Source organism: Bos grunniens, chromosome 11 (assembly GCF_055505025.1).
Source record: "Bos grunniens cultivar Pamir isolate PY7600 chromosome 11, Bosgru_T2T1.0, whole genome shotgun sequence".
In the NCBI taxonomy this organism is placed as follows: Eukaryota; Metazoa; Chordata; class Mammalia; order Artiodactyla; family Bovidae; genus Bos; species Bos grunniens.
In genome coordinates this window covers 44,088,610-44,108,832 of record NC_141175.1, presented here as the reverse complement: position 1 = coordinate 44,108,832, position 20,223 = coordinate 44,088,610, and the positions used below count along the sequence as shown (strand labels likewise).

The 20,223-nt window shown below is 43.7% G+C and overlaps 1 protein-coding gene and 1 long non-coding RNA gene across 16 annotated transcripts in view; one reads left to right on the top strand and one right to left on the bottom strand.

Annotated features, from left to right (window-relative positions):
* Window positions 1–20,223, bottom strand: part of SPRED2 (sprouty related EVH1 domain containing 2) — a 127,414-nt gene that overhangs the window by 33,900 nt on the left and 73,291 nt on the right. For 11 of the 15 annotated variants that reach the window (XM_086326316.1, XM_086326310.1, XM_086326317.1 and 8 more), the window contains one exon: window positions 1,525–1,702. The exons of 1 other annotated variant lie outside the window; for it this stretch is intronic. In XM_086326316.1, coding sequence (XP_086182442.1) covers window positions 1,525–1,668 — 144 coding nt within the window. In that variant the 5' untranslated portion in view covers window positions 1,669–1,702. Of the gene's footprint in view, window positions 1–1,524; window positions 1,703–5,512; window positions 5,560–8,717; window positions 8,793–9,399; window positions 9,456–20,223 lie in introns of those variants that run through there. 3 more of the 15 variants (XM_086326305.1, XM_086326315.1, XM_086326308.1) reach the window with 3 other exon arrangements.
* LOC147363014 (uncharacterized) lies at window positions 8,673–11,978 on the top strand. Its single transcript, XR_015136705.1, has 3 exons — window positions 8,673–8,809; window positions 9,032–9,078; window positions 10,308–11,978. It is a non-coding gene; the product is annotated as an uncharacterized LOC147363014 (long non-coding RNA).

Here is a 20,223-nt window from a genome sequence, read left to right as displayed (position 1 = left end):
CAGTCGTGTCCGACTCTGTGAACCCATGGACTGTAGCCCGCCAGGCCCCTCTGTCCATGGAATTCTCCAGGCAAGAACACTGGAGTGGGTAGCCATTCCCTTCTCCAGGGGATCTTCCCAACTGAGGGATCAAACCTGGGGTCAGGTGAGAGGGAATCAAACACTCGTTTCAGGTTCCCTGATGGGACCCAGAACAAGTAGTCTTTCTGAATCTTAGTTTCTTCAGATATAACTATACAGGCTGCTGTAAGGATACAGTGATGTACCTTAACTGAAGGGCTAGCATTGTCCTTAGCCCCTAAGGAAATGCTGGATAAAGGGTATTTTACTTTTTTTGGGTTAGTGTATAATGCCTTTATTGTGAATATCTAATAAACTAGAATGTTTTAACTATTTGACTATTATGTAAGGAATTTCTTGAATGGCCACATTTCTTAAAATATTCTCCCTTTAAATTTTTGTTTCATTTTCAGAAATGAATCAAGTGTGAAAACACCATTTCTATTAATCCATATATAATGTTTAGAAATTGTTCTGCCTTATTTATTTTGAAACCTTTATAAACCCTAAGAAGTGGTGGCAAAAGAAGATTAAATTTGTATACCTAGCACATAAAACTCAATAGATGCCACTGTTAAGGGTCTCAAATGTACCAGGTATATTCCTGTGGTGTCTTTGTATTTTTCTCTGTTGGGGTCCTGCACATTTTGAATCAATGGTTGGCTGTGGAGTATACATTCCAGGATCAAATATACAGAGGACCATGTTCTTCCAGGTCCAAGGCCACCAATTAAAAATAGACTTAGACACTCAATTTCCCTTCATATCATAGATTCCTTCGTAACAGAACTGGACATTGAATTCCTTCATGAAAATGTATGTTATAAACTACCAATGCCCCCATCCTTTGAGATCATGAGTACTCTCCAAAGTGCATATTTTTTAGCATACAGAATTATCACAGAAGTGTAATGCCACTGCTTTCCATTACTTTCTTTCCCCAAATATGTTTTATTCATTAGCTGATGAAATAGAAGCTGCAGTATCTTTAGGATAAACATTAATTTAGAGGTAACAAAATTATCAGGACGACACTTCCTCCTTGCCTTCTACCTCTCACCAGCCCAACCTTGATGGCATGCCCCATGAATAAACCCAACCGTTTAAAAAAACTCTGACTTCACAGATTACTACAATGTGATTCATAATAAAGAACATACTTCTGTTTCGAACATCTTGTTAGAGTAAGAGAAAGACAGCTTAATTAATCAAAGACGCAAATAAGACCGCCTAATGCACCACTTCTAAGCATTATATGGTGTGTAGTAGAAAGTGACTTCACTGGAAAGCCTGGGTTAGGTTTTGCAATTTGGTACCAGCTCTGGGAGTTCTATCTTTGGAAGCTCTTGCAAGATTTTGAAGTCAGAGAAAGAAGGGGAAAAATACCTACAGGAAAAGGGCTATGGTTTAACATCAAGAAATCAGTCGTTACTATGTAACCCACGCGTTGACGTCTGCCATTACCAGTTTGTCTTTCTGTCGTTCACCATGGATGAGAAAGCCGCTTCGTCCATTGCCTTCGGGGTGCATGACCTTACAGACCCCCACGCGACTGATCCCGCCTCCTTCCTGTGGGAACCATCCCCCGCTGGAGTCATCTCTGGTCATAACCACAGCCTTGACACGCACAATATAGCTGTCACTAAAACGACAACAAGAAGAACGGGGCATGACAATGGTCTGGAGCTGAAGGATGTGTTTCACAGAGCAAGGCTACCACAGCCAGCTTTTTTGGGACTCATCAAAAGAAAATCTATGCCTGGCAGCAACCTTAAAAGGTAACCCATGTCAATGCTCAGGGAAAAACCCAAACTCTTAAACTCAGTATAAAATTTAAGTTAAAAAGGAAAGATGCCCGGTTGTTAAAAAATATTTGTGAGTCTTTGAGGATGTATGCAAGCATAACATTCTCCAGTTTCGGAAGTATTAACAATAAAATGAAAGAACTGCTATCTACAGTTTAGTATCTTTAAGTTAGGAAAGACAAACCTATTAACGTAAGAGGACATTATGGTTTCAACCCTTAAAACTTGGTTTATAATGAATGACCATGGTTTAACATTTTATAAAGCTAATAATCTGATTTAGCATAAGAAGAGAATAACCCACTCCCAAATCACAAATTCACCATGGGATCATTTATACAGGTGGGAAAATATTTCAATTCCAATATCCTTTATACATGTGAAGCCTTTTGTTTATGACTTTATTTTTTCCAGTCTAAACTTCAATTTCGCAATAAGTTCTTCTGCACATTGGCCAAAAATCCTCTTTCTCCTCTAGAGACCAACTCTAGCTTCTTTTCATTCTCCATCACTTTTGGGGAAATTTACAAGGCTATCGAATTCTCTCCTGCTGTTTTCTTTCTTGTTGTAACACTCCTTTTTTTTTTAATCCTTCAAACATATATTCCCAACTTCTATATGTGAGGTGGGTACCAGGTTCTAAGGAAACAAAAATGCAGAGTAACACAGAACCCTCTTTCTACCCTCCCAGATCCAGTGCTCAGAGCCTGACCAAGCGCCCTGCAATCTGCCAGAGACCACTCAGACCACCCCTCTGCACCTCACTCACCCCTACAGGCAAAGCCACCCAGGTTCCCCACCACCCCCTGCAGCTTATCCACTACTGTGACCCAACTCCCCTCCCATGGTGCCCCTGGGACTCCAGAGCCAACATCCCTTTTGCTTCCTCAATCCTCCCTTTCACACTTGTTTTTACTGTGGTAAAACACATATAACGGAACATTTACCATTTGAGCCATTTTAAGTGTATCACTTCGTGGCATTAAGCACATTTGCACTGTTCTGTGGCCATCACCAGAACATCAACCATCCATTTCCATAACTTTTTTCATGGAAACTCAGACTGTGCCCATTCGACAGTAACTCCCCATTCTCCTCTCTCCCAACCTCTGACAACCATCATCCTACTCCTCATCTCTATGAATCTGACTACTCCAGGTATCTCATATAAGTTCCTTTCACTTAAAAAAAAAATTCTTTATTATAATTTGGCTACACTGGGTATTAGTTGCGGCAGGCGGGATTTAGCTCCCTGTGCAGGGATTGAACCCGGGTGCCCTGCATTGGGAGCATGGAGTCTTAACCACTGGACCACCAGTTAAGTCCCTCCTTTCACTTTCTTAACAGAAATGAAAATGTGCTCTGGCTGAGTCACGTGGCCCATTCACGTGGCTGCCTTCCTTCCCCACTGAGCCTAGATGATGGGTGGGGGTATTAACCTCTACTGCAGGCTACAGGGCTCCCTCCAGTTCCTCTGAAGCTCACTAGTCTGACCATGGACTGCCCCCCGCCCTGCATTTCTTCAATCTTCTTCAGATCTCTGGTCTTGTCCCCTCATTCCTTGGAGATATTAGCAAGTGGGCTGACTATCCCTCCATCTCTTCATCATGACCTCTGGTATGGTTCTTCATAATTGAGTTATTCACACCTAGGATCCTTCCAAGCCGCTGACCTCTCAGTTTCTGGAACTCTTCTCCTTCAATATCCTTGTCTTAGCCACTCATGCCTAGGTCACTCTCTTGACCTTGTCAGTCTTCAGCATCCTACACCCCAGCCACAATTTCTCAACAGTGCAGTTCACTCTCTCTAGATTGATCTCTCTCTTTTCCTTCTTTCATTCCAATCTGTCACCCCACTGGGGCCAACGATCTCTTGTGCCCTACTCTCTGCACACTCATATTCTCACTTGATTCTTTATCCAATTTAAATTCCACGGTCTGCTGTGACGCTCTCATGCAAAACCTAAACGTGTTTGCCTTCTCTTTGCTCAGTGAAGTTGCCTGGTGAAGTCCTACCATCCACTTAACTCCATACCTGCCCTCAGGCTGCAGCACATAGAGGGAAACACCGCACTCTTCTCTGCTCATAGGTCTAGTTTTGACCACTAAACCCGAGTGTGTCTACCCAGCATCCTGCTACATTTCCCTGATCCATCCCCAAGAAAACTGCTTCACATGTTCTCTTGCCCTCGCTCTCTCAGATGATGGAAGAGCTTGCTTTCATTTTACTAAGAAAATAGACCTATTCTGAAGAGACCCTGCACTGGCACCCAAGAGCATGCCTACTACTCGGTACCAGAATTTGCTGCCTCTCCCCCTTTAACTGTGGCTAAACCATCCCTGATCCAAGCTAGGGCTAACAACAACAATTAAATATTTCCTATTGCTAACAGTGCCCTAGTTCACATCTCTACACCCAGACCTCTTCCCTAGGTTCCTGATGAGTAATGCCAACTGCCCATGAGATTTCTCTGCTTTTGCATCTAGCAGGCACCCCAATTAACACATTTTAAGGTTGAACTCGTGATTCCCGACGCCTCTGATCCTGTTGGTTCTTCCTTTGAAATATGTCCAGAACATTTCTCCGGCAATTACAACAGCCTTCTAACTGGTCTCTTTACTTCCACTTTTGCCCAGCTTTCTAAACATGTCGAAAGGTAACTCAGATTAAGACAGTCTATTCAAACCCTCCCATAGCTTCTTATATTACTCTGAGTCAAAGTCAAAATCTAGGGCTTATCTTACTCCCCTCCTTGCTCAACCCCACTTCAGTCCTGCTGTCCTTAGCGGTCCTCCATATTACACACTCTACCCCAGGGTGTGTATTTGCCGTTTCCTTCACTTCTAACCCCTTTTCCCACTCTTCTCTCCACACACCAACCAGGCTCATCGCCTTCTTTCATTCCCATCTCTGTCCAAGGTTATTCCATCAGAGAAGACTTCTCTGTCCGCTATGTATAAAGGAGCACCCTCCACCCCTATCTTAAACCTTCTCATCGTGTTTTGTCTCTGTTGTTGTTCAGTCACTCAGTTGTGTCCGATGCTCTGTGACCACATGGACTGCAGCATGCCAGGCTTCCCTGTCCTTCACCATCTCCCAGAGCTTGCTCAAACTCATGTCCATTGAGTTGGTGATGCCATCCAACCATCTCATCCTCTGTCGTTCCCTCCTCCCTTTGTCTCTCTAAAGTGAAGTCGCTCAGTCGTGTCCGACTCTTTGCGAGCCCCTCTATGTGTTACTAAATCAACATCTGCCTATTTGTCAGCCCATTCTGCCCAATTAGAATGTAAACCCTACATGGGCAGGGACTCTGCCCTTCTTGTTTCCTGCTGTATCCTGAGAACATAGAGTGATGTCTGATACGTACTGGGTTGTGAAATGATAGAGTTAAACTGACAATATTTGTAAACAGGCTCAAAAAAAAAATTTGTAGCTAACAAAATCCCCGAGAAAATACAGTGTTCAATACTCATTTGCTTATGAGCCACAACAGCTTAACTGGGATACGCTAAAGATTTCCTTTTTATTAATAGGAACACTGAATTTAAAAACTCACAAGGCTTCTATCATTAATCCATTTACCTCCGGATTCCACATACATATTACTTTAGATCAGAGAGATTAAGAACATTTGTTTAGTTACATACAATTTGAAAATATGCTCCTCTTCCTTCCCCATTTATTCTAGAAAAATTAGGGGTTTCCAGGATGTGTCATTCTCCACTATGAAACAGCCTTCTCAAATCTTCTATGAACATATTGCGGGTTCATCCCAACAGGAAATGGCCAAGGTGAGTAACAGAAACTTTCTACACCTTTTGCTAAAGCACGCTTTTACTTATTTGGTTGCAGCTGTGTGCTTTTCTCCCTTCCTTTGAAGGGATTAAGTAAACATGAAAAAGGAAGTTTGCATTACTTATGTTAGTGCCATCAACTTATTTCCAAAAAGTATTAAAAAAAAATTATTCATCAAAAAAACACCCCAATCCTGCCTTCCAGAGTGGAGGGGCGGTGCATTTTGGCCTTTGCTTGTGGTCTGCAGCATTTTCTTTGCTGCCCTGACTTCTCTGATGCCCCTTCCCAAGGGCAGACCTCTCTGTGATGTGCTGTGTATGTTGGGGGTGAGGTGGGGCAAAAGCCCCCATCTCCTCTGGCAACAACCCTAACAGCCAGCATTAACTGAGGCAACTGGCTATTTAAAACAAGGCAGGGGGATAAAGTGCTGCAGTAAAAGCTGCGAAGGATGTCTGGATAACCCAGCTGCATGGCCGCACGCCAGCTGCTTCCTATCTGTGGTGTATTTACGTTATCCAGGCCCTCACCCCACCCGGAACAGAGAGGACAATGAACTCTCCTACCAGAAAGGTATAAAGAAGGTACACTGCCTTCCCACCTTCCCTGCCGCCTTCTGGAAAGAATTAAACAACATGTTTAGACCAGATGTGGGGTTGATTTGGGGGGCAGGGGGATGCAGCAGGAAAGGCAAAAGCAGATTCATTTCTTCATTTGTACAAGGAAAAAGCTGCTGGTATGCTTAAGACATTTTCCCCAAAACGCTATTGTCAAAAACAACCACCACCTCGTGCTTCTGAAAGTTTCAGCTATTTAAACCAGTGTAACTGATGAGGACCTGCTGAAGTTCCAGGCATGGGTCCAAACACAGACTGAATGGAGCCCTAGTGTCTGAACTTGAGTTAAACTGACCGTAAGAATCAATGTCATTACACAGAGAAGGAGAAATACAGTATGACAATCCTTATACGTGGAATCTAAAAAGAAACGATACAAAGGAACTTACAGAACAGAAAGAAACTCACAGACTTTCTCACTCACAGAAAGAGAACCAACTTACGATTGCCGGGGGTCTAGGTGGGGGGAAGGGATAGTTAGGGAGTTGTGGATGGACGTGTACACGCTGCTATATTTAAAATGGATAACCCACAGGATGTACTGTGTAGCACATGGAACTCTGCTCAATGTTATGTGGCAGCCTGCATGGAAGGGGAGTTTGGGGGAGAAGGGATACACGGATATGTATGGCTGAGTCCCTTCGCTGTTCACCTGAAACTATCACAACATTGTTAATTGGCTGTACCCCAAAACAAACAAACAAAAAGTCATTACAAATGGTGTTTGACCACCACCCAAACACCACCATATTCTTTAGGTGCATTTTGAGTAATACTGGCTTTTCCAGATTGGGCTGGGGATCTGACCAAAGGTGGTTCCTTTAATGACTAAGCTTTATGGTCCCCACAGGTGGCCTTATTTGTAAAAACAGGACTTGCTGTCTTGTGATCACTCAACACGGAGCAGACATAGGTGACATCCTTTGGCAGGATGCTGCTGCTGCTGCTAAGTCACTTCAGTCGTGTCTGACTCTGTGAGACCCCATAGATGGCAGCCCACCAGGCTCCCCCGTCCCTGCGATTCTCCAGGCAAGAACACTGGAGTGGGTTGCCATTTCCTTCTCCAATGCATGAAAGTGAAAAGTGAAAGTGAAGCCGCTCAGTCGTGTCCGACTCTAATCGACCCCATGGACTGCAGCCTTCCAGGCTCCTCCCATGGGATTTTCCAGGCGTACTAGAGTGGGGTGCCATTGCCTTCTCCATTGGTAGGATGGGGAGGGATAGAAAGAACAAATTCAAAGCTAAATTATTTTGGGGTGCTGATTCCCAGGTGGTACAAGTAGTTTTGGATTGTGGGCCTTTATGTTCTAATAAGTTCTCCTCAGAAGAAAAGCAGGCCTTGTCTGGACCATACTACAGAAGTAAACAAAGGAATTGTAGGAAATGGTGATGAGGCATCATCCTGTCTGTAAACAATGTTTAGAGCCAGACAGGTCAGCACTGCTTTGGCCTCCTCAGTAGTTGAAGAAGATTCTTTTTTGAGCTTCAGTTACCTCATTTGCAAAAAACAAAGAGAGGATACCTCGCTGGGATGTCCTGAGGGTTAAAAGCAGTAATAGAGGTCAAGTGCCTGACATGAGAAGTTTGGTCATTGTAGCCATCGTAATTATTTTTGCTGAAAGGCTGACTTTTAACTACAAATCAGGTCCTTTAATGGAGAAGGAAATGCAAATCCACTCCAGTATTCTTGCCTGGAGAATGGACAGAGGAGCCTGGCAGGCTACAGTCCACGGGGTTGCACGCGCGCGCGTGTGTGCGCGCGCGCGCACACACACACACACACACACACACTTTACAGTCCATGGGGTTGCGTGCGCCCGTGCACACACACACACCCTTTAAAAACCATCCTCCTGGGAATTCCCTGGCAGTCCAGTGGTTAGGAGTTTGCATTTTCACTGCTGAGGGCCGGGGTTCAATCCCTGGTCGGGGAACTAATATCACCGAGCTGTGTGGCCAAAAACACAACAAACAAACAAAAACAGAATAAAAGTATATTCTCTCAAAAAAAAAAAGATCAGCCTTCCTAACCACAAAGGACTGGGTTTTCTGACTGCCTGCCTTTTTCAGCTGTCAGAGAACAAACAGAGTGACAGGGAAGTTGTCAGACCTTGGACAACAGGAGGACCCCAAATGGACCTCCAGCAATTATTAATGCAATAATGCAAGGCAGCTTTATGAAGAACAGGTTCGAGCCTTTATTTCAGGCACACCTGTAGAGAATCATTCCATCTGCCATCTGGGAACTGGCCCTCTGCTCTGACCCCGCCCCGATCGTCTTCAGAGATGGAGCCTGGAACTTTTACATCCTCCATAAATACTCCCCGCCCCCCTCCTTAGCCCGCTCTTATCTGATTACAGGGCTCCTTTATCTCTCCATTATGCTAAACATACATTCACTTCCTCCTGGCCCTCTTTCCCATCCTTCTCCACTTCACCAGACCTTGAGAGGGATTAGCAAGGATCGCGCCTCTCAGGCTCCCTCTTGGCCCCAGCACAACCCCTAGCCGCCCGCTGAGCCAAATATAACACCAGGTCCTGGGCGGGGCGGGGGGTGGGTGGTGGATGGGTTGGGGCGGGTGCGGCGGGCACTCTTCATTGCAATCAGCCCCCCAACCATACCAACCTCCAGTCTTCCTTGTGCTTATAGATTTAGAAAAGCTCTGAGTTCACCAAATTGTGTATATATATAAAGTATTAGGTATATGTATAAAATATAGGTGCATAAAATATATATCTTGTCATCTTTTTAAAAAGAATCAACAGACTATGTCAGCAGGATCAAATGAGCTAAGGAGCCAAAGGTATGGTTCATATTCTATTTAAGTGGGTGGTGGTTTCTTGAGTTCTATTAAGTATCAACTACTTAAGAATTTTTTTTAAAGTACTGTGCTGGTTTTAGAAATGTATATAATCCATACTTTACAGGCAAGGAAAGCTGTACATAACGGAGTTTTATGCATGGTGATAATGTGGTTTTTCAGCTCTATTCAAACCCCTGGAGGTAGAACACGTGCTCGCCTGCTTCAGTTCAGTTTAGTTGCTCACTCATGTCCGACTCTTTGTGACCCCATGGACTGCAGCACACCAGGCCTCCCTGTCCATCACCAACTCCCAGAGTTTACCCAAACTCATGTCCAATAAGCTGGTGATACCATCCAACCATCTCATCCTCTGCTGTCCCCTTTTCCACTCGTCTTCAATCTTTCCCAGCATCAGGGTCTTTTCAAATAAGTTCTTCACATCAGGTGGCCAAAGTATTGGAGTTTCAGCTTCAACATCAGTTCTTCCAATGAACATTCAGGACTGATTTCCTTTAGGATGGACTGGTTGGATCTCCTTGCAGTCCAAGGGACTCTCAAGAGTCTTCTCCAACACCACAGTTCAAAAGCATCAATTCTTCGGTGCTCAGCTTTCTTCACAGTCCAACTCACATCCATACATGACTACTGGAAAAACCATAGCCTTGACTAGATGGACCTTTGTTGGCAAGTAATGTCTCTGCTTTTGAATATGCTGTCTAGGTTGGTCATGACTTTTCTTCCAAGGAGCAAGCGTCTTTTCATTTCATGGCTGCAGTCACCATCTACAGTGATTTTGGAGCCCCCCAAAATAAAGTCAGCCACTGTTTCCACTGTTTCTCCATCTATTTGCCATGAAGTATTGGGACTGGGTGCCTGCTTACTGTCTAAATTTGTATTGTTAGGCCATTACAGGCAACAGTGATAAGAAAAGCAGCTACAGATGTAAGACCTGCAGGAGCCATTTCTGGTGAAGGCACCAGCTCTCCTCTTAAATACTAATGAGCAGCCACTAAGCAGCAGAGGACTTTTCTGAACATTAAGGAAGAGGATTGGTTTACGTGAAATTAGAGTTGGGGGAGCTAAAACATGAGCTAAGATCACTGAAGAAAAAGGCTTCCTCAGTTACTTAACACCCATGAAATCAGCCATGAGGTACACTTGATGGAGTTGTCTTGGAAACCGCCCTACCCCATTATTTGCTAGTAAAACAATCCTTGTACCTCCAACAGGTACCAACACTGTACTTTTGGATGACGCCAGGGCCCTCTGCCAGGGCATCAGATTTACCCAGAGAAGAAAGCAGGCTCTTCATCCAATCTTCGTTGTGTCCCTGCATTTCTGAGACGTTGTAGCTCATCTTATCTAATCCCCAGAAGATTATAGCAGTGCTTTTCTACCTTTTATCTTTGTGATCCATTTATGTATTTTTAAAATGGCATGTAATGAGTTTTCAGAATGGAACCCCAATATATAATATGATACCTGGAAGGTGGTGGTGGTGGGTGCTTGCCTTGCAACGACAAGGGGATATAACCTTCATCCAGGAATTAATTAAGCTGAAAGCGAGAGGTTCCTGCTTATACTGTGGAGTGTGAATAGGTTTTCCTCCTTTACTAGTGCTGGGCTCAGAATCTGGGGAGTGAAGATAATTAGAAAATATTTTAGGGATTCCCACTTTATTTTTTGGCAGGCGGCTTGCAGGATCTTAGTTCCCCCATGAGGGATTTGAACTCCAGGGCGTGGCAGCGAAAACACGGCGTCCCAACCACTGGAAGTGAAAGTGGAAGAGTCGTGTCCGACTCTTCGTGACCCCATGGACTATACAGTCCATGGCATTCTCCAGGCCAGAATACTGGAGTGGGGAGCCTTTTCCTTCTCCAGGGGATCTTCCCAACTCAGGGATCAAACCCTGGTCTCCTGTGTTGCAGGTGGATTCTTTACCAGCTGAGCCACCAGGGAAGCTCAAGAATACTGGAGTGGGTAGCCTATCCCTTCTCCAGTGGATCTTCCTGACCTAGAGCTCGAACTGGGATCTCCTGCATTGCAGGCAGATTCTTTACCAGCTGAGCTACCAGGGAAGCCCCTCCTAACCACTGGACTGCCAAGGAATTCCCTAGGAATCCCTACATTAATCTTGCATCATACGCAGTGAGTTCTGCTGTCCCGCAAGGCCACTGGAGCCCTCCTGTCCAAGTTCCACCCTGACACTGAGGGGGAGGTATGGGCGTGCCCCTTCTCACCCTCACGTGCCCCATGTAAGTCAGCATCTTTGTTGTTCTTGCTACCTAGCTACCCTGAAGCATATAAATAGACCTCCTCACCCACACACTTTTTTCTAGTGCACATATAAGGGGTCATTTTCTCTATTATTATAAAAGGCATTGCCACACAATTGACACTTGAAATAGGAATGATTCTTAAATTTAATAATTTATAAATTATTCTTTAGAACCAATCTGAGCAAGCTGAACTTTATTTCACATGGGCCTCTAGTATTTTACTTTCCTACTGAAATTTTAATACTAGTGTTTCAGTGATTCAAAGTAAATGCCAATGCCTTTGCTTACAATATTATCTGCAATTTTCTCCTTTACGTTACAATGTACTATGAAGAGATGTGTTTTCCAGTCTCCAAGTGCTACCTGACACTTTCAGGCCACGAGAGCCAGAGAAATACATGCACCGAACATCCCTGACATGTGAGGCTGAAACACACACCCAGAGGATGTCCACAGGCATGGACTCTGCCGGCTGCCCCCAGTAGAGGGTAGCTGCTGCTCACATGATCCATCATGGCCAAGAAAAGGAAACGAAGCCAAGACACAAAGGAACAAAGATCAGGGCTAGAAGTTAAACATATGATCTTGACAGAGGCTTAAGAGGCCTGGGAAGAAATAGTTGAGGAAATTCCAGAGACAATTAGGGGTCCTCTGACATCCCTGAGGCCTGGAAACACTGACCATGGAGCACTCTGATGAGCTAGAAACACTTACAGCTGGCTGAAGCAAGCTAGAGCTTCTGGTGGCCCCCATTCCCTCGCCTCAGTAACACCGCCAATTTCAAGGGCAAACCTTTCCACACTGTGAATGGGAGGTGATGATGCACACGGCAGTGCCCAGGTGTGCTGGAGGTGACCTCATAAAACACTGGTTTTGGGGCTTCCTTCTCAGCAAGATTTACAAAGTAGTATCAGAATCACTCCACTGTACTGTCTTTAAAACACAATTTAAAATTTAACCTCTAAGCTTTTATCACCTGCAGTTTGAGGATGCGTACAGCCTCCACAGAGAAAGAGTGATTCAGCTAGATTCTATTTCTGTGGCTCTTGACTTTTTTTTTCTTTTGGAAAAATCTTACCCAAACCTTTTGATTTTACTTATTTAACATATCCAATGCCTTAAGGATGGAGCTATAGTTCTTTTTTTTTTCTTCAGCCAAAAAACCTTTCCTGCCTACATTTAAATTCAGAAACCACAAGAATACTAACTCTATAATATCCATAATGACAGACCACTTCTAACTGGGGCACAATAAAGATAAAGGCATTAGGGCTGTTATGCTGTTAATGTACAACGTAAAACCATAACACTGGGCAGTTTCAAACCTGGGCAATGAAGCGCTGGCTGAAGTAAATCTTAGCACCCAAAAGGCAATTTTAGGAGTTGTGTCCAAGACAGATTTTTTAATGGCTCTTTGGCATCTCTCCCTGTGTCAATATAACTTTCCTGAGTGACTACCTCTTGAGGTGAGTCATGCTCCCTGCTAGAAGACAGTCCTGGCTGAGGTCAAGTCTGGAGAAGATGGGGCAGGACAGGAGTGGTCGTTCATCATCAGAAATGAACAATCAATGAAGAAAGTAATCATTTTTTCTTGAAATTTGAAAATGGCTTGCTCTAATCTCTACTAGTAGAAGAAATCCTAATTTCCCCACCCTTGCAGGTCCAGGGTTAGAGACTTCTGGTACCCCATAGATCCTAGGTGGATTATCTGCTTGACCGACCACTGGGACCTCTGTATCCTTATCTGTCAAGGATCTATGCATGCATGCTAAGTCTCTTCAGTTGTGTCTGACTCTGCGACCCCATGGACTGTGGCCTGTCAGGCTCCTCAGTCCATGGATTCTCCAGGCAAGAATACTGGAATACTGGAGTGGGTTGTCATGCCCTCCTCAAGGGATCTTCCCAACCCAGGGATCAAATCCTCTTACGTCTGCTGCATTGGGAGGCAGTTTCTTCACCACGAGTGCCACAAGGGAATCCCTTCAAGTATCTCAATTCAATTCAGTCGCTCAGTAGTGTCCGAATCTTTGTGACCCCATGAATCGCAGTACGCCAGGCCTCCCTGTCCATCACCAACTCCCAGAGTTCACTGAGACTCACGTCCATCGAGTTGGTGATGCCATCCAGCCATCTCATCCTGTCGTCCCCTTTCCCCCTGCACCCAATCCCTCCCAGCATCAGAGGCTTTTCCAATGAGTCAACTCTTCACATGAGGTGGCCAAAGTACTGGAGTTTCAGCTTTAGCATCATTCCTTCCAAAGAACACCCAGGGCTAATCTGCTTTAGAGTGGACTGGTTGGATTTCCTTGCAGTCCAAGGGACTCTCAAGAGTCTTCTCCAACACCACAGTTCAAAAGCATCAATTCTTCGGTGCTCAGCCTTCTTCACAGTTCAACTCTCGCATCCATACATGAGCACTGGAAAAACCATAGCCTTGACCAGATGGACCTTTGTTGGCAAAGTAATGTCTCTGCTTTTGAATATGCTATCTAGGTTGGTCATAACTTTCCTTCCAAGGAGTGTCTTTTAATTTCATGGCTGCAATCACCATCTGCAGTGATTCTGGAGCCTCAAAAAATAAAGTCTGACACTGTTTCCACTGTTTCCCCATCTACTTCCCATGAAGTGATGGGACCAGATGCCGTGATCTTCGTTTTCTGAATGTTGAGCTTCAAGCCAACTTTTTTACTCTCCTCTTTCACTCTCATCAAGAGGCTTTTTAGTTCCTCTTCACTTTCTGCCATAAGGGTGGTGTCATCTGCATATCTGAGGTTATTGATATTTCTTCCGGCACTCTGGATTCCAGCTTGTGCTTCTTCCAGCCCAGCGTTTCTCACACTGCAGGTAATACCTGCTGCTCTGGATGCATTTTATTGTTTTCTAAGACTTTTTCTTTGTTAATGTGGACCATTCTTTTTTTTTTCCCTAAGTCTTTATTGAATTTGTTACAATATTGCTTCTGTTTTTATGTTTTGTTTTTTTGGGATCTTAATACACTGACCAGGGATTGATCCCACATCCCCTGTCCTGAAAGGCGAAGTATTAACCACTAGATTGCCAGAGAAGTCCCTGGGATGGATTTTAAATTATTTTTGATTTTAAAATACTGGCTCTAGGAAAGTAACTCATACTACCCTCCTCCACCAACAAAAATTTTTAGAATTGGAAGTAAATATAACACAACTAAAGCTTTTTTTTTTTTTTAATGTACAATTCCACTGAATTCAAAAAAGTTAAAAATTTTTTAGTAAAGACTTTTTAAAAACCCAGCATCAAACAATTCTCTGGGATGTCACATTGCAAAATACAATTATACTAGCATGAGGGGGATAATTCTGATTTAAGCTCTTTCAAAGCAAGTCTCCTTCACCAGGCAAGGCTGTCAGACCCACCTGAATGTGTCCCCAATCTGCCTAGACTTCTCATTCCTTTTCTCATTCTGGGTACATTCAGGAACCACATAGGCTGTAGACAGTTATTGAAATAACAATCTTGTTATTTCAATATATATATATAATATATAATTATTATATCAATGTAGTTGTGTTTTGCTTTTTTAATAGGTAGATCTAATGATTGTCTTATTTTTTCCCCAAATTTTAAACTTTTTATTTTGTATTGAGATATAGCTGATTCCTTGGTGGCTCAGACAGTAAAGAATCTGCCTGCAAATGCAGGAGACTTGGGTTCAGTCCCTGGGTAGGGAAGATCCCCTGAAGAAGGTAATGGCTACCCACTCCAGTATTCCTGCCTGGAGAATTCCATGGACACAGGATCCTGGCAGGCTACAGTTCATTGGGTTGCAAAGAGTCAGACACGACTGAGCAACTAACTAGCCAATTAACAATGCTGTGGTAGTTTCACAGAAAAGGGAGTCGGCCATACATCTACATGCATCCATTTCCCCCCAAACCACCTCCTATCTAGGCTGGCACATAACATTGAGCAGAGTTCTATGTGCTATCCAGGAGATCCTTATTGGTTATCCATTTTAAATATAGCAGTGTGTCCATGACCTTCCCAAAGTCCCTATTTTAATGTTAATTCTATCATAGGCTTATACACAGATTCTCTAACATGGCTAACATGGATATTTTAAGACCACCTAAAACATTTTAGGAAATTAGAGTAAAATTTTATCACAACAGTTCATTAACATTCAAGGCAATCAATGGTGATTTCTGAGTTATTCTCAAAAATCGTTAAAACATGAACAATTCTGACATGAATACACCACTTTAAAAAATGAAATTTATTTTATTCAAACCAGAATAGAATGACTCTACTTACAGACTAAAATGGTTCTGTCCTAAAGGGTGAGTTTCAGGGTGATTACACAGTGCTAAGTGGGGAGAGAGTTCTGGCAGGCAAGAGGCCAAAGTCTGAATCTAGGTTTATGATTTTGCTTTTATTGTCTGCTGCTTCACTGAGCCTGGAGTTCAGTGGAGTTCATAATTAATCAAGATCAAAGGATTACCAACTTGAAACAAACAAAATGACCCGCTGCTGAAGAACCCTTTCTTCTCCTACTTTTTTCTCCGAAAGCAATAATTTTCTTTGACTTTCCCTCTGTTTTACACACCCTTCCAAAAATGGTATTTACGATCCACATTTAAACCCCCAAAGGCCAGCTAATGGAAATGTTAGGTTACTAAACAAAATTAACTCTCACCACATTAAAGTACACATGTAATAGAAAAATTGGTGCTTCAAAACACAAATGGCAAAGGGAGTTGTTTCAAGTTAATAATCTCCAATTCAGGTCTTTAAATTGTAGCCCTTGAACTTCCGTGCCTGACTTTCTCAAAAATCTTCGCTTTCTTTCTCAACAAATTAGAGAAAACAAAAAGGAAGAGAGAGCTTAATGACCGCATGCTGAAACAGTTAGAAAGCTCACAATATCGGCAACTTACTTTGAAATGCATAAAAAATAACACGGCATCTTGGATGGACCAAGGGAGGGAGGAGGGATGGATGGACAGATTATGTTGTGATAAAGAAGTAACAGTAAAATGCTGGTTGTAGGCTGTAGTATTGACTGTATACTTCTTGCAACTTTTCTGAACACTTGAAGACATAGGAGAGAGAGAAAATTTATAGTGTTCTATCCCACGGACAGAGGAGCTTATCAGGCTACAGTCCATGGGGTTGCAAAGAGTCGGACATGACTGAGCGACTAACACTTCATTCTAGATGGTGATCAACACTAAACGTAGAAGATGCTGACAATGGTAATGAAAAATCTGGTTACTTCTCCTCACGCTATCCAGGACACATTTCCTGTTTTTTCACCTGCCACCTACCACTGTCGCTCTGTCGTGTCTGACTCTTTGTGACCCCATGGACTGTAGCCTATCAGGCTCCTCCGTCCATGGGATTTTCCAGGCAAGAGTGCTGGAGTGGATTGCCATTTCCTTCTCCAGGGGACCTTCCCGACCCAGGAATCGAACCCGGGTCTCCCGCATTGCTGGCAGACGCTTTACCATCTGAGCCACCAGGGAAGCCCCACTCCAAAGCAAACCATGGCCAAAAGGTTGTGCTCAGTCGTGTCCTCTTTCAACCCTATAGACTGTAGCCCGCCAGGCTCCTCTGTCCACGGGATTCTCCAGACAAGAATACTGGAGCGGGTTGCCATGCCCTTCTCTGGGGGATATTCCAGACCCAGTGATCAAACCTGCGTGTCTTGTGTCTCCTGCACTGTGGCAGATTCCTTACCCACTGAGTCACCTGGGAACCCTGGCCAAAAGGTTAGGAAACTACTTTATCAACCTATGGTAGTACGAAATTCTAAACCTACAAAATCTCTTACAAGTCAGCCCTTAATAAGACCTGTTTTCAAAAGGGGGTGATAATTTAACCCACAGGGAAGAAAATCAGCATGTTCTGTTAGTGACAGGCAGATTGGATTATGATTCATTGAACATGGACACCGTTTCAGGAGGCAAGAATTACCAATTCATTTAACTCCTTTTCTCCTAGAATTCTGCCACCTCCCTCATCAGAGATGAAAAACCGAATAAACAAAAGCACAAGTGAAGCATTTGTTCTCCCTAAAGAATTCTAGATCCCTTCCATTTCCAGATGTGTAGAGGTGGGCCTGCAGGGGCAGTTCAGGTCTTCAATTATCACTAGTCAAGAGCCACACGAGTTAGTTACACACCTTTAAAGCAAGAAAGAATCATTGAAACCATCTGTTTCAGATCCCTCACTTAGATGGAAAAATTAAAGTCCAGACTGGAGAAGGGACTAGTTTAAGGTTACTGGCATTAGGGACAGATAAAGGACTAAGATCCAATCACTAAACAATCCCTACCCCAGACCTCTTACGCTTTGTTTTAAAGAGGTCCAGAATTATGGCACAGGTCTCGTATCTCAGCTAGGTTGTCTAGAGTATTTAAGAGAAGTTTTTCTCATGGGTCTCTTAAAATACACAATTGACCGTTAAAAACATCAAAGAGAAAACAAGAGGTATCACTAATAGCATGGCCACGTGCAGAAAGGGCAGAGCTGGTGGGCAGGACTGTGAAGTCCTCCTTGGTTTGGCAGTTTCTCACCAACAGAGGCAATTCTTGTTTTGGGATCTACATGGCGTAACTAGTGCCCTAAACAAAAATGACCTCTTTTCCCTCCTGGCTGAGACCGTTCAGATTCTACCACCGAGTCCCAATTTCTCATGTATTGTTATAAAATGAGGGGGAGGGGCCCCATGACCTTTGAAGGTCCCTTTTCATCTTTGGCCTCTTTTTAACTTTGCATTAAAAAAAAACACACAGCCGAGGACTTCCCTGGTAGTCCAGTAGTTAAGACCCTACGCTTCCACCTGGGGGTGGGGGGGCTCGGGTTCCTGATTGCTGGTCAGGGAATTAAGATCCCACATGTCAACAGGTGTGGCCACAAAATAAATAAATAAACAAAATGAAGTGTTTAAAAATAAAAATAAAGTGTGTCTTTAAAAAGCAAAACAAACAAACAAAAAATACATGGCTGTAAAGTCATGTCAGAGGGGTTAGGAAATATTCTACAAAAGCGTATCAGAAAACTTTCAGCAGTAAAATGCAACTGAAAACATCTTTCAAAGTGAAGAAAAAGTCTGAAACCACAAAGATCTGAAACCATGACAGATGAACAGATATGTTTTCTCACTGCAAGTGATATTATGCAATTATAAAGTTCCCAGGAACAAACCTGGTTTATTGAAGTACTACAAAAAAGCAAGAAAATGATGAAAATTGAGTTTTAATAAGTTTAATAAGATCTTTGGGTTTCCCTGGTGGCTCAGATGGTAAAGAATCCACCTGCAGTTCAGGACACCTGGGTTCGATCCCTGGGTTGGGAAGATCCCCTGGAGGAGGGCATGGCAACCCACTCCAGTATTCTTGCCTGGAGAATCCCCATGAGCAGAGGAGCCTGGCGGGCTACCGTCCATGTGGTTGAAAAGAGTCAGACACAACTGAGCAACTAAGCACACACAAAATAAGATCTTCGAACAAAACAGGCGAAATCTAGCCATCTAGCTGGGTTTACACATCCATGGATGTGAGATTTTCCTTAGCCACATGGAGGAAAATCTCCAAAACATACTTATGGAGCCAATTCAGGCAAGGAAGAGAAGAGGGATCTGCCTCTCTTTTCCCAAATGGTTCTTCCTACAGGCTTTATCGTTTGACCCAAGACAGTTGCTCCGGTACAAATTTTTCTACTTTCAGAGAGAAAGGGGGACAATGTTAAGAAAAGGTAATGAAGCAACTGCATAGCTTAAAGATAGAGCGAGACATTTACTTGTAGACCTCTGACAAACACTGTGTACTTCACATTTCACATTGGGGCCCGGCTGCTTCAATGTCACAAATGAGTTCCGGCCCAAAAGTTTTCTTGTAAATTAGCTGTTTGAAACTAGAAAACGTATTTTCCCCACAGAACAACATAAAATGGTGAGCAGCAGGATTCCCAAGTCAGTGCTTGAAAGCCTAATCAATTCCTAAAATACTTGAATCACAGACCCATTCCCAAATGGTTTTCACTACTCACTGACAGTCTCCTTAACAGACACCTCTTTCCCTCCTTGGGTGGAAACAGCCAGTTCTACTTGGCTCTGGCTGGGTTTTGCCAAGAGTTTTCCTACCTGGGTGTGGGGCAGGGGAGACAGGACAAGCGAGGACAAACTCCTAAACTCCAGAGGCAGGCCTCCTTTTGGAGCCTTGGACTTTGGCACTACTTGAATAGCTCAAAACAGAGCAGCCTGACAGTCACCTGCTAATAAGGTTGAGGAATCTTTACACCAAGCTTCCCTGATGGCTCAGAGGGTAAAGAATCCGCCTGCAATGAGGGAGACCTGGGTTCGATCCCTGGGTTGGGAAGATAACCTGGGGGAGGGCATCGCAACCCACCCCAGTACTTTCTACCATCTGAGCCACCAGGGAAGCCCCTGCTCCAGTATTCTTGCCTGGAGAATCTCCATGGACGGAGAAGCCTGTTGGGCTACAGTCCATGGGGTCGCAAAGATTCAGATGTAACTGAGCAGCTACGCAGCAGCAGCAAGCAAGCAGACAAACCAAACAGAAAGCACTTAAGTGATCTGGACTCCCAAGGACTGGTTTCAATGCAGTGTGACAACCGTAACAGTACCAATGCTTTAGGAATGTAAACAAGTGTCACCGTTTTTTTCTTTTACAATGGCAATGGCAGCAATTAATTAGAAAGGCAGAAACCAGGCAAGGCTCACAGGGTCATCATGCAGTAGCCACCCTTGGCTAGTCCTTGACTTACACACAGAGGGACAGGATTTGATCTATGAGGGCAATTTCCTTCTGAGATATTATAAAACAGAGCCATGCTTTTGGTACATGTGCTTCCGTGAAGTTTCTTT